The sequence below is a fragment of the Leopardus geoffroyi genome, chromosome C3 (genome assembly GCF_018350155.1).
Source record: "Leopardus geoffroyi isolate Oge1 chromosome C3, O.geoffroyi_Oge1_pat1.0, whole genome shotgun sequence".
In the NCBI taxonomy this organism is placed as follows: Eukaryota; Metazoa; Chordata; class Mammalia; order Carnivora; family Felidae; genus Leopardus; species Leopardus geoffroyi.
Window position 1 is genome coordinate 57,761,538 of NC_059338.1, and position 14,059 is coordinate 57,775,596.

The 14,059-nt window shown below is 40.3% G+C and overlaps 1 protein-coding gene across 2 annotated transcripts in view; it reads left to right on the top strand.

Annotated features, from left to right (window-relative positions):
- NME7 (NME/NM23 family member 7) overlaps window positions 1–14,059 on the top strand; it is a 261,819-nt gene that overhangs the window by 196,923 nt on the left and 50,837 nt on the right. The window contains exon 11 of one of the 2 annotated variants that reach the window (XM_045453013.1): window positions 8,848–8,955. In XM_045453013.1, the coding sequence (XP_045308969.1) occupies window positions 8,848–8,955 (108 nt within the window). Of the gene's footprint in view, window positions 1–8,847; window positions 8,965–14,059 lie in introns of those variants that run through there. The other variant, XM_045453014.1, reaches the window with a different exon arrangement.

A 14,059-nucleotide genomic window follows, 5' to 3' on the forward strand; every position in this document is an offset into this window, starting at 1 on the left:
GGGCTTGGTGGGCTGGTTTTCACCGTAGTGTACGAGGAACGGGACAGCATGAATCTGTTAGGAACAAGTAGGGAAAATCTGCCAGGAAGTAGAGGGGGATAAGGATCTGTGGAGGATTCTTCTGGGCTTTCACTTTCAGTATTTCAGTATTTTTTACTTCTATAGACACATATGAAATTTTATAGTAATCAAAACTAAAATCAAGGTATCAATACTTTTTCAAAAACAGATCAAATGAAAGCCTCAATTTTAGTGAAAAGTGAAAGCAAACTATGAAGAAAATACGTGTTCTACAGCTTTATGCTTCGTCATTATCATTTACTGGCATGATATATTGTACCAGTAAAAAGACTTTCTGTGGTTTATTTATAGATTATTGTCTAATCTAAGTTCTTAGATCTTAAGATCTAAGATTATTGTCTAATCTAAGTTCTTATTACTTGATTATTTAAACTTTTACCTTTCTTCCAAAATTATCATTAAAAATCTTGAGAGACGTTATATATTTATTAAAAGGTGCTTGAATATTTGGTTGGACTGGCTTTGACGCATATCAAAGTATCCCCCGTTTCTGTCTCTTTAGGAAGTGTCTCCTCCCATTTCCTTTCAATTCTGAAGTCCTACTAATAAAACCAATGGCCATTATCTATTGACTGTGACAGACGCTTTTCGAAACATGGGTAGTTCTTCCTCCCGTTCCACCGCAACCCTGTAGTTAAGTCCCATTTCTTTCCCTGTTTTACAAATGAGAACTTTGAAGCAGGCGCAGAGAGGTTGAGTAACATGGCAGGGTCACACAACTAGTGAGTGACAAAGGCAAAATTCAAATCCAGAGTCATCCCCCACAGCTGTTGCCCTCTGTTACTTCTCCATCCCGGCTCCCTGAATAGAGATGTTGTCATTTTATGTCAGTCAACAGGTATTTAGAAAGCATTTACTGGGTGTTTATAAATAAGACACGGAATATCGAGGAAGTGTTATATCGTGTTAAATGTTGAGAGTCTAATGGGAACTTACTAAAAATAGGCACACACAAAAAAACATAAAATGCAAGTCAGAGGGCTCGTACTAGGACCATTAAGTTCCTCTTGAAATGGTGGGAAAGGGAAGATTACTCTGGGAGGAATTCAAGTTAGTTTGGTAGAGGAAAAGGTGCTGGTGGGATTGAAGCTTTCAGGGAAGGTGTGAGCGAGGCCTCAAAGGTAGGTTTAGGCAGAATGTCGAGGACCTTGAATGCCGCACTAAAGGGGCTTGGGCATTAGGCCATTACAGGTGAGTAGCATGATAATATTTGCATTTTAGATACAAAATGAGAGCAGCATGAACAGCGAATTGAAGGTGGCTTAATGGGCTTGGGGAAATAGAGACTGTCTGCAGGACGAGTGGGCATTAACGTGGCAGATAATCCCCTGCTCTTCCCGGCCTCAGGAATGGTTGGAGATAGATTGTATTTCACATCGTTTTGTCTTATCTTTTATTCTGAAGAGTAACTCCCCAGCAATGCTGGAAACAAGAAAGAATGCCTATCATTAGCAGACCATTCACTTTGAAAGGTAAAAAGCAGACAGGTTTGGACGGGGAAGGACAGCCGCACTCCACAGCATGCAGGAGAGGACTGCTCAGTGAAGACAGGGGCTCTGGCTGTGCTGCACGTCAGACACCGTGGCCTCCATGTCAGGAGGGGCGGGAGGCCACGGGCAGGGTGATGGGAGGGGAGGCTGCGTGGCGAGCCGCTCACCTGGGCAGAAGGCAGGTGATGCTTTTAGCCGCAGCCCAGGGCAGTGAATCTGGAGCTTTAGCTAGAGGCAGAGTAGTAGATGGGTAGCTAGTATCACAGCGAGGACAAATGGGAAGCCCCACTTCTGTAGGGACAGCAGCCAGCCCCACCTGTCGGCATGCCTCTGGCGTCCATGACAGGTAAACAGAAATTTCCAAACAGGAAGACGGAGAGCCCGGGATTGCAAGTCATTCGAGGTTCACCGGTGCCCTAAGGAAGACACCAGATGCAACCAACAGAGCCAGTGCCTAAGGAAACCAAAGTAACAGGCCTAACAAGGAGTCTTTACATAAGAGGAGGCAGTATCCTCAGAAAGACCTAAGGAATATTGGATCTATAAAAAAATAATTATAGATAGTGAAAGCCTTAAACACAATTTTTGAAATTGAAAAAAATAGCAAGTCAGTAGGGTGACAGCATGGACCCAGTTTAAAAACAAATTAGTCAGGTGACAGATCAAACAGAGGAATTCCCCCAGAATATAGTACAAAAAGACAGATGGAAGGTATACAAGAAGAGAGAGAGGGAAGATTGAACCAGAAGTCTCAACATTTATTGCATAGAAATAGCCAAAGGAAAGAAGAGATGAAATGGAGGAGAGAAAACAGTAGAAGAAATAGAAGCTGGTGTACTGAATTGGACTGTGGACCATGGAGCAGAATGACGGGTAAACGACCATTGCCTAGATAAAGAGATAATGCAAAACCTTCCAGAAAGGAGAAGAAACTCATTACCTAAAAAGGATGGTAATCAGATTGCAATTGTGTGCAGCACCGTATTTGTCATAGATGCCGTGTCTACACCATGCGTCATGTGTGTGTGTGTGTGTGTGTGTGTGTATGTGTGTGTGTGTGTTTGTACGCATGTAAGTAGTAGATACTACAGAGGGCTGCTCATATCCGCCCCCCACCCCTCAGCTTCCGGACTGAAGTGCCCATTCCCCAGCTGTGTGTTGGCTGCTGACAGTAATTCCATAATTATTTCCCATATTGCCCTCTGCTGAAGAAAGTCACCTTGCCCAAGGTCATAGCCCCTTCCCTGGAGTGGCCTGTATCCAGTGGCGTGTCAGTTTGGAGAGATCAAGGCCTCACCTGTTTGCTACAATTCAGGTTGACTCTGAAGGGTCATCGCAGCTCCGGGGCTCACTGTGGGGTTATCTAAGGCTGCCGGTGTTACTCACTGAAGTTCAGCTTCTCCCTCTTCCCACTCCCGTGTTCCTCACTTGCCCACAAGTGTGGATGCTGAGGCCACCTCCCAATAGACTTCCTGCATGCACACCTCGGAGTTGGTTTCCTCAGAGTTGGTTTTGCCAGAGAATGCAACCTGTGCAGTATTCTCTTCAGCCACCCTTGAGACATTGACGAAAATTGACTACGTATCAGGGTGCAAAGAAAATCCCAACGAATTCCTTCAAAGGAAAACCAAAAAGACCACATTCTCTCACCACAGTACAATGTGATTAACAACAGTCCCCCCAACCACCAACACACATGCGTCCCCCCCCCACACCTCTTCAGAATTCAGGTGCTGTGCATACAGCAGTCACTTATATGAAAGTAATATTTTAATGAAAATGGTGTGTACCAACTAAGGTAGGTACAGAACAAGTTCTTACGAAACAGTTTACTCAAATGGAGTCCTTTCCGAGTGTTTCTTCCTAAACAAAATTATAAAAAAAAGGAAAATAAGTAGTGACCTTCACAGTTTCACAAAGTACATCTTATTTCACAGAATGGCAGCTTACCACCGCATAAGCAGAGTAGATGTCCAATATCGGGTGCTGACGTGCCAGGAAAATTACGGGGGACAGAATGAATGTAATGAATTTGAAATGAAACATAAAGCTATCCTTATTTTCTAGTTTATCAAAATGTTTTCCTTAAATGCAGTACATTGGTAACTGACATTTGATACAACCTTGGAAGGAAGACTTAAGTAATTAAATAAACACAAACCTTTAAAATGTGCTCAAGTGAGATGGACTCAGACGTGAATACTGCCCAGCATGTTTGCATCCTAAGCTACAGCCGCCATCGCCCTTGGTGACTTCCATCTCCATAGAGGTGGTCCATTGAGTACTTTGGTCTTTCAGTCTGTGACCCTCCTTTCTTTAGTATTCTTGCCTTCCGTGTGACCTTAGCCGTGGTGACACCTTAAAACTGGTCATTATAAATCACTGTAACCCCATTGGAGAAGGTCATTGGAAAGACGTGACCGTCAGTCGACCCAGTCGATCAGAGGCCCCCCACCCCCATTCCCTGTCCTTGGAATGTGGGTTCTGCTTGCCTTGCTCCCCACCAGTGGCTGCTCCAAGGACGCAGCCTTAAGCTAATGATAAGGAATTGAGGACACCCGCACAGTATATGTGACTCAACCCAATTAAGGTTAAGATGTGGCTGGCAGGTACAGGGATCCCTTCATCTTGCTGCCACCCAAGTTCCTCTTATTAAAACTGCCGCTACTGACCTCTTTCTTCAGTTTCTCCCTGCCCTCTGAGTACCGGGGCCAGTTTCAGATTACACCCGGCACATCCCAAGAGGGTTGTGAACCAACACACCCTCTCTGCTCACTTCCAGTAACTTCGAGTATCTCATCCCTTAACTTTCCAGCTCACTTCTTCTCACGCCGGTTTTAATAATCCTCCCACCAGGAGCTCCAATCCATTGATCTACCTTTTCGTTGTCTCTCACCCCTCCAACCCCAGGCCCTCACTTTCTTACTCAGTGTAATGTGTGTTGTCCAATATTATTATCATCACTACCTTGAATACACCTTCAACCCCCCTTACTCCTCTCTTGTTTTGCTGTTTTCTTTTGGCAAAGCCCCGCCCTTCGTTAAATTCAGCTTTCGACCAAATGCTGAGTGTGGCTGGAGAAGAACACAGCTATCCTGAAAGATCTCCCTCTGCATTCATGACTGCTCACCTAACCTCACTAACAAAGGGCCTGACGGGGTTCCTCAGTGCTGCTCGGCAGTCACATTATACTTTCCCGGTTCATTCACTTTCTTGCTCTTAAAATGTATTCCAAACCTTCTTTTCTCTCCTGACATCCCCAAACCTCCTCACCGGCCTTCCCCTCAGCTGATGACAGTCTTGCTGCCCTTTCCACCGCACAATAGAATCAGTCAAAAGAAAACTTCTGGAGGGAACTTTAGAAATGTTCCATAGTTTGTTTAGGGGGGTGATTACTGAGTTTATCCATTCAACAAAATTCATGGGGCAGTTACGCTTAAAACCAATACGTGTTGGGGCGCCTGGGTGGCTCAGTCAGTTAGGCAACTGACTCTTGATTTCGGCTCAGGTCATGATCTTACGGTTCATGGGATGGAGCCCCATGTGGGGCACTGCACAGAGCCTACTTGAGATTCTCTCTCCCCCTCTCTCTGCCCCTCCCCCACTCACTATCACGTACCTGCCCCTCCCCCACTCACTATCACCTACGTGTACATGCATGCATGCTCTCTCAAATAAAGAAACTTAAACTGATACATGTTATCTATGTAAATTATGTCTCAATAAAAATTAAAAATAACTTCAATAGGTTCCCACCGCTGCACAGAACCACTTACCTGCGTCAGGCTCTGTATTTGGTCTTGTTGCTCAGGCTGGATGCTGCTTGGCCTAAATAAGGCCGGCTCCCCTACTCCTGCACTCGATTCCATTACTCCAGCATTTCCTGCTTCTCCTTCCCGCTTCGTCTCTCTCCTGCTTCCCTTTGTTGGGTTGTTCGTATCAACGTGTAAATGTGCTATTTGTTATTTTTTAATTAATTAATTTTTTCATTTACATCCAAGTTAGCATATAGTGCAACAATAATTTCAGAAGTAGATTCCTTAGTGCCCTTGACCCATTTAGCCCATCCCCCCTCCCACAACCCCTCCAGTAACCCTCTGTTCTCTATATTTAAGAGACTTTATGTTTTGTCCCCCCTCCCCGTTTTTGTATTATTTTTGCTTCCCTTCCCTCATGTTCATCTGTTTTGTATCTTAAGTTCCTCATATGAGTGAAGTCCTATGATATTTGTCTTTCTCTGACTAATTTCACTTTGCATAATACCCTCTAGTTCCATCCACATAGTTGCAAATGGCAAGATTTCATTCTTTTTGATTGCCGAGTAGTACCCCAGTGTGTGTGTGTGCGCGCGCGCGTGTGTGTGCATACACGCACACGCACACGCACACACACACACCACATCTTCTTTATCCATTCATCCATTGATGGACATTTGGGCTCTTTCCATACTTTGGCTGTTGTTGATAGTGCTGCTATAAACATTGGGGTGCATGTGCCCCTTTGAAACAGCACACCTGTATCCCTTGGATAAATGCCTAGTAGTGCAATTGCTGGGTCATAGGGTAGTTCTATTTTTAATTTTTTGAGGAACCTCCATACAGTTTTCCAGAGTGGCTGTACCAGTTTGCATTCCCACCAGCAGTTCAAAAGAGATCCTCTTTCTCCGCATCCTCGCCAACATCTGTTGTTGCCTGAGTTGTTGATGTTAGCCATTCTGACAGGTGTGAGGTGGTATCTCATTTAAACGTGCTATTATTTCTCCCAATTTAAAATTCACCCTCTCCCCCAGAAAAACCTCTCTTCATACCACTTTTTTTCCATTTACTGCTCCATTTCTCTTCTCCCCTTTTAGCAAAATTCCTCAGAATACTTGCCTGTATTCACTTTTCCCAGCTCTACTCCCCTTTTCTCTGGAAACCACATTAATCAGTGTTTTGCTCATCTGCAGGCCTCTGGAACCACTCCTGTCAAGGATATCCATGACTCCATATTGATAGATCTAGTGTTCAGTCCTGAGTCTTTACCCTGCTTGACTTCTCAGCAACATTGGGCACTGTTGAGGACTCTCTGTCCTTGACATTTTTCTTCACTGCCTTCTAGGAGAGGACCCTTCTGTAACTCGCCTTACCTGCTGGTTGTTTCTTCTCCATCTCCTTTGCTCATCTCTCCTTGTCTCCTGGTTTTCCAATGATATGGTGCCCCGATGTGTCATCTCACTGCCTTCACAGTCTTACCCAATTGATACCTTTAAATGTCTTAACAATGTCGTGGACCCCCAAATTGTTATTTGCAGTTTAAAAGACTCCTCTGAAAAGTACACTCATACCCAACCATGTATTTGAAAACTTCACTTGGATATCTAATAGGCAGTCCAAACTTAATGCATTCAAAACCAAACTACGGAGGACTTTCCCTACCAGTTGAAGATTTACTATAAAGCTATAATAATTAAGACAGTATAATGTAGATACATGAATAGACAAAACGTCCAATGGAACCAAACAGCAAACTAATAAATAGACTCATACCTACACGGAAATCATATAACAGAGCCATCACTGGAGATTGGTAAGGAAAGAGGAAAACTATTCAATATATGGTGCTGGGGTAATTAAATGCCCATAAGGGAAAAATGGAAATGGATGTCCCCCTCAGATTATAGCCAAAGTCAATTCTAGGTGGATCAAGAATTTTATTTGGAAGGCAATATCTAAAGATTTTGAGGACAATAGAGAAGAGTCTCCTTATGTTCCTGGAGCAGGGAATAATTCCTTCAGAAACAGCACAAATCATAAATGAAAAGATTGATAAATTTAATTTCATTAAAATTTAGTATTTCTGTTCATCAACAAAAGACATACTAAAGAAAACCCAAAGACAAGCTTCATCCTGGAAAAAGATACATGCGTCGTAAAAAGTGACAAAAAAAAAATAGAAGTCAGAATATATTAAGAATCATAATGAAAAAGAACAAGAAAAGCCTAGTAGAAAAATGGAGAAAAGACAAGAATAAGCATTTTACAAAAGTGGATGTTTATGAAAGGACACTAAACTTCTCTAGTAATTACAGAAATGTGAACTGTAAGAATACAATGAGACACCATTTAACACCCACCAGTATGGCAAAATTAAAGAGTCAGCCAGTATGAAATGTTGGATTTTATGTGGATAACGGGAATTATTATGCATTGATGGTTGAGGGCAAATTATTACAACCACTTAAGAAAATGGTTTGACAGTACTTAGTTTAATTGAATATGCATGTGCAGACAAAACTCTTGTACGTATACACTGTACTATGTACAAGAATGCTTGTAGCAGAATTTGTGTGTGTGTGTGTGTCAAAAGCAAGGAGTGGAGAAGGGGGAAAGAGAAGAAATTAGTTCAATGTCCCTCAACAGGAAACGGAATAAAATATGCTCAGTCATACACTGGATTTATATAGTAATAAAAACAAATGAATTATGACTATAACAACATGGATAAATCTGAAAAACAGTGTTTTGAAAACTAAACAAGGGAATCTTTAAATAAAATTGAGAGTAACGGGCACCTCCGGGTAGACGTAGGGATGGGATAGGTGGAGTCAGGATAAAGTCCCACACAGGGGACTTCAAAGTTGTTGCTTTATTTTAATTCACCTAAATAGTGGGTACACAGGTATTTGTTTCATTTGTCAAAAATTTTCATATATATTAAATGCCATTTTTGTAAGTAGATGTCAGAATTAAAATTGAAGTTTTGGAAGTGCTTCACTTAGAATAAAAAAAGACTAATAAGTAGGTCATGAATACTCCCACATCTTTCATTTTTTTTTAACCTCTTGTTTCTTTTACCCTCAATTTGGAGTTATTTGTAACCATTTTCCCCCTCATATGAGCTAGTACTAAAGCTGATACAACTGTAACATTTTGAAAAATCTTTTGAAATCCATGCAAACTAATTCATTTTAAATCAAGTTGTTAGGATACAAGTCTTTCACAGTAATGAACTAGGTTCATATTTTATGTGATTCCCATAATCTGTTGATAAAAAAGATGCGATTATTATTGCCCTCTCGACTTTACAACAGGCCACAGAAAAAGACTAGTGAATGAACTGAAATTTTTCGTCGCTCAAAGTTTCATGCATTCGTGCTGTTTCCAGGAAAAATCAGTGCCATCAATGTATACGTGTATTTCGTAAACAAATAATTCAAGTGTTTCCTGTAGCTGGTGTTTTTCTTATTAACACTGTATGACTGACTTTAATCTATATGTGAATATGTATTTAATAGGAAATTGCCCGGCATTTACGCCCTGGAACGCTCAGAGCAATCTTTGGTAAAACTAAGATCCAGAACGCTGTCCACTGTACTGATCTACCAGAGGATGGCCTATTAGAGGTAAGATAAAGAAAGGTAAACATCATATTTGTATTTCAAACTCGTAATTTCAGCAGTTCTGGCGTGTGTAAGAGACCTTTTAATATTCTTGGATCATATACTATTACTTGGCCATCTGATGACTTCAGACTGCAACTTTAAATGACCAAATTGTAAGATGCTGTGTGTAACTCAAAGAATTAAGGTATTTTTGTGATTGGCATATATTACGTAGACGGCAATATTTTAATGTATATATTTAACAATAATTTTAAAAAACGAAAAGCTATGGGGCGCCTGGGTGGCTCAGTTAGTTAAGTGTCCGACTTTGGCTCAGGGCATGATCTCACGGTTCCTGGGTTTGAGCCCCGCATCGGGCTCTGTGCTGTCAGCACAGAGCTGGCTTTGGATCTTCTTCTGTCCCCCCTCTCTCTCTGCCTCTCCAGCACCAAAAATAAACAAACATTAAATTAAGAAAGAAAAGCTACAGGATTCATTAGATAATGTGAAATGTGTTTTAAAATCAGGTAAAAATACCATTACCTTAAGTTTCTAGTCATAAAAACACGTAAGGAAATTAAGAAGCCAAATATGCAGTGCGATAATATTAAAAGTAATAGTTACCATTTACTGACTATATGCTGGGTTCTATCTAGCATGATAGATAAACACTTTGTATAAACTAATTATTTTACTTTCCAAAGGAACTTTAATAGGTTATTACTATTATGTCCATTTTTTCAGTAAAATAAATTGAGACACAGAAGTTAAGTAGTAACATTCTTAAACCGCTCCTATAGGACAGAGCCATATGTTGACCTCTCATCTGTGTAATTAACATAAAATAGAAAACAATGAAAAATTATAAGAAAATATTAGTGAATATTAGCCTGGTTGGGTTTTTAAAAAGTCATTTCTAGGCCAACAGCAAATAAACTTTAAAAAAAAATTGAAATTTCATTTTGCAGTTTTAACGCTTTTATATGTCAAAAGGACCTGAAATGAAATGAAAAGACACATGATAAACCGAAGTGATGATAGCATCAATGACAGAAAACGATGGACACCCTCAATACATATTTATTTTAGAGAGTATTATTTATGTTTTATGTCAAATTTATCAGTCTTTTTTTTTTTTTTTTCCTCTCAAGTCATACAAAGAAAAAGTCTTCCCCCACATTTTGTTTTCATTTTCTTACATTGAAATGTTCAGTCCACCTGGAACTTGACGTATGGTGTCGGGTGCGGGCTAGTCAGCTGTCACAACATCGTTAAATTCTTCCATGCCTTCACTGTTACTTCTCATTTATTAAAGGCTTATACACATCTGTGCCTGTTTCTGAACTTTTCTTTTTCAATTGGCCTGGGCCAACAAAGTACTGTTTTTATTATTGTACTTGATACTTTGAAAAAATTTTCTTGCTTTATTCTTTTAAGTTTATTCCTCCACAGGAACTTTACCCTACTCCCCCAGAATGTAAGTGGGACCTTGACTAACATTATGCTTATAAATTAATGTGGAAGTCACTTATCTATAATTGTGAGTCTCCAACTGTGTATGCCTCTTCTTTTATGCAAGCAATAGGGTGTTTTTTCATAGGGATCTTGACGTGGCATATTAAATTTATTCTCATCCGTTTTTGTTTTTGTTGCTATCAAGAGTGACTTTGTTAACGCCATTAAGTTTTTTTGCTATAATCCAAGATGTTAATGTGATAAACATGTGATTACATGGTAATGTATTCTTATCTAAATTATGCACCCCGGTACGAAATTTTGACATACTTGTGAAATATAAAAATGTAACAAACTTCATTTTATAATTACCCAGGGTATAATTACCCAGGGTTTATTTAAAATTTTCACCAACTTTATAAATAGTCCTTTTACCTTCTGAGAGTTTAGGACCCATAGACTAGGTTTGAGTACAGACTGTTCAGTGAAATTGAAATATTATTAAATTATGAAATTTATTATTTTATGAAATTTATGAAACTTATTTTATTTATTACAAAGCCATTTACTAAATGACTAAAATCTTTCTAACTTAACTGCTTGGGAGATTTCATTGTGTTAATAACAGTGTGGTTTAGAGAATTCATCAAAAACCAGAAGTTGTAGCTGCAGCAGCCTCGTGATTCATACTTGATGTAACCTTGGATAAGTCCCTTTTTCTTTCCATGTCTCACTTTTATCAGCAAAATGGAACAAAGACTGCTGACAGAACCAAGGGATGTTCTCCTAGTTAGGGATTAACCGTTGCAGATTGTTACTTGGCTTTAAATGATAAAGTATTATAAAACACTTAGAAGTCAAAATTGTTATCTGTTCATAGGTCTCTAAAGCGAAATTCAGAGTGACATAAAGACAAGCTGTTGGATCAGGGGAGCCCTTTATACTCCTGCTCATTAAGAGAACACCCTTTAGATGTAGGTTGACCGTCAAATGGATTGCCTAATCCAGGCAGGAACTTTCCGAAAGGCAGCTCCATTCAGACAAGATGCTAGGACAAAAGACATAAACTGGAACTGTCATCGGCACCCTGGGATTATGGGCTCCCTGTTTACGTGGGGAGCCAGGGAAATGGAAAAAAGTTACTTTTCCTTAATCTTTCCCTCAGGTGATATTTCCTGAGCTGAGTTTATTTATTGTCATATCTGTAGATTTTAGAAGGTATGGTTTCAATTCATATTTTATTACCATCTATTTTATGTACTTATTTTTGTAGCCAATGATTACAGCATGTATTACTTGCTGGCATTGTAATGGGATTTCAGAGTCAAACAAGACATTTCCCTTGTCCTTATTGAGCTCACAATAAGTTTTAAGGTCAGGGATCTTTTTTTTTTTTTTTTTTAGTGTTTATTTATTTTGAGAGAGAGAGAGAGAGAGAGCAAGCTGGGGAGGGGCAGAGAGAGGGAGACACAGAATCTGAAGCAGGCTCCAGACTCTGAGCTGTCAGCCCAGAGCCCGACACGGGGATCAAACCCATGAACGGTGAGATCATGACCTGAGCCGAAACCAAGAGTCGGACACTTAACCGACCGAGCCACGCACGCGCCCGTAGAGGTCTTAACATGAATATAGCAATCGGATTTATTCGGAGGCTCTGAACTGTGACATAGCCATTTTTGTGGTTATAGGAATAAATGACAGAATCTCTGGTATGAGACATCTTATAAGGCTGTTTCACTGGTAATGTTCCGGATACTTCATTGGTAGTAACTCTAAAGATCTTAAATTTGAGCTGTAAAGAAAGCATTAATGGCAAAGTGTATAGCAAAACTAGTTGAAAGAAATTCTTTAATTAAAGAAATATTAGTTTTTTACTAAGGGCAAAGGATTCGGAAAGGTGAGGCTTCAGCAAGACAGGTACCCTCATATTGCTGAGGACAGCTACATGGCAACAGGTATTGCAAGCCACGGAGTTTTTCCACTGGGTTCCAGAATTCTACTTCTTAGAATCTAACCAGAGGAGGGGGGGAGGGGGGTGGGCAGGACTACAAAATAGAAAGTTCCCTGCACAGATGCTCATTGAAGGAGTATTTGGGGCAATTGAAATCGGAAATAATGTGTGTGTCCAAAGGTCCCTCCTCTGAGAAGGCTTTCCTGATCCTCCCTGCCTGTATCAAAGGTCCTTCCGTGTTTTCATAGGGTTTTGCTTCCCTCTCACATAGCAGCATAGCCCACAGCTGACACAGCCCTGCACCCTGCACTCCGCACTCATTTCATCGTGCTAGGTTTCCTCATTCCATAAATGAAGATAATAGCAGTGCCCGCCCTATCAGGTAGCATGGTGCCTTGCACAGAGTAATTGCTCAACAAATGATAGCAATTATATTGTTTTTAACCACAGCACATTGTCTGTTCGCTTACATATATTTCCCCAGAAGACTGAATACTCATAGGGAAGAGAATCTGTCTTGCCCAGCACGTAAATGCTCCTCCATGAATCATTTTTGAAGAAAAAGAGGGAAGGATTTGGTGAAATAAATTATGGTTCATGCACTCTGTGCAGAAGTATGTAACCTTTTTTTTTTTTTTTTTCCAAATAATGATGATGATGATGAACTACAGCAACAGATTCCAGCCTTGGTTGCACATCTCGATCACCTAGGCCATTTTGAAAATACTGATGCCCAGACCTACCCTTAGAGATTCTAATTATTTTTCTTTTGAACAATTTCAAACTTCAAAAAAGTTGCAAGTACAGTGCAAAACAATTTTTTTTTTTCATGAACATTTGGGATTAAGTTGCCAGCATAATGTCCTGTATCTGAATACTTTAGTGTGTGTTTTTAACATAAGAGGGCATTTCCTACATCCAAGTCAGGAAATTAACATTGATATGTTGCTACTATTTAATCTTTAAACCCCATTCAGGTCTCTCCCATTGTCTCAGTAATGTGTTTTAATAGCAAAAGCATCCGGGTCAGAGTCCCGGGCCATTGTGTTTGGTTCTCTGCTTAGTTTCTTTCAATGTGGAACTTGCCTCAGACTTTCTTGCCTGTTGACTTTCGTGACCTTGACACTTTTGACAATAACAAGCAGAGATTCTAATATAATTGGTCCGTTTATTCCTTTGCTCATCAGAAACCTTTCTAGATGGTTTCTGTGTACATTTCTAATGAGACTCTGACACACTGATTTTGCTGAACGGCAGGTATGGCTTATACAAAAGAGCCACTGGTTGGCTCCCCGTTGTCCAGGAAGCTGCGTGATGCCTGTTGGATTTTATGACCCGACATTGTGTATGCCTCCCCCTGCTCCACTTAGCCTGAGTCCTCCTCTCACGCACATCACTGGTGATATTTCTTGGGTTTTACTTCCTCCTTCATCTTTCCCAAAGCTTCTCTGCTGCTCGTGTTCCTTCTGTAGTCAGTTCCCAGCACTGCTGTTTTCTGATTATCGTCATGGGAACAACCAACACTTTACATGTACTGAAGTTGAAATTCTCAAAGTTGCTGAATAGGTATATAGTAGAAAATACAGTGTTTGAATTTTGAATTGTATATAACAAAATAGTATATCAGTCAGTGATTCAGATATTTACATTTTTTTAAATTGAAAACACAGCACTGGGGACACGGCAGTAAAGAGGATCCATGCAGCTCCTGCCTTTGTG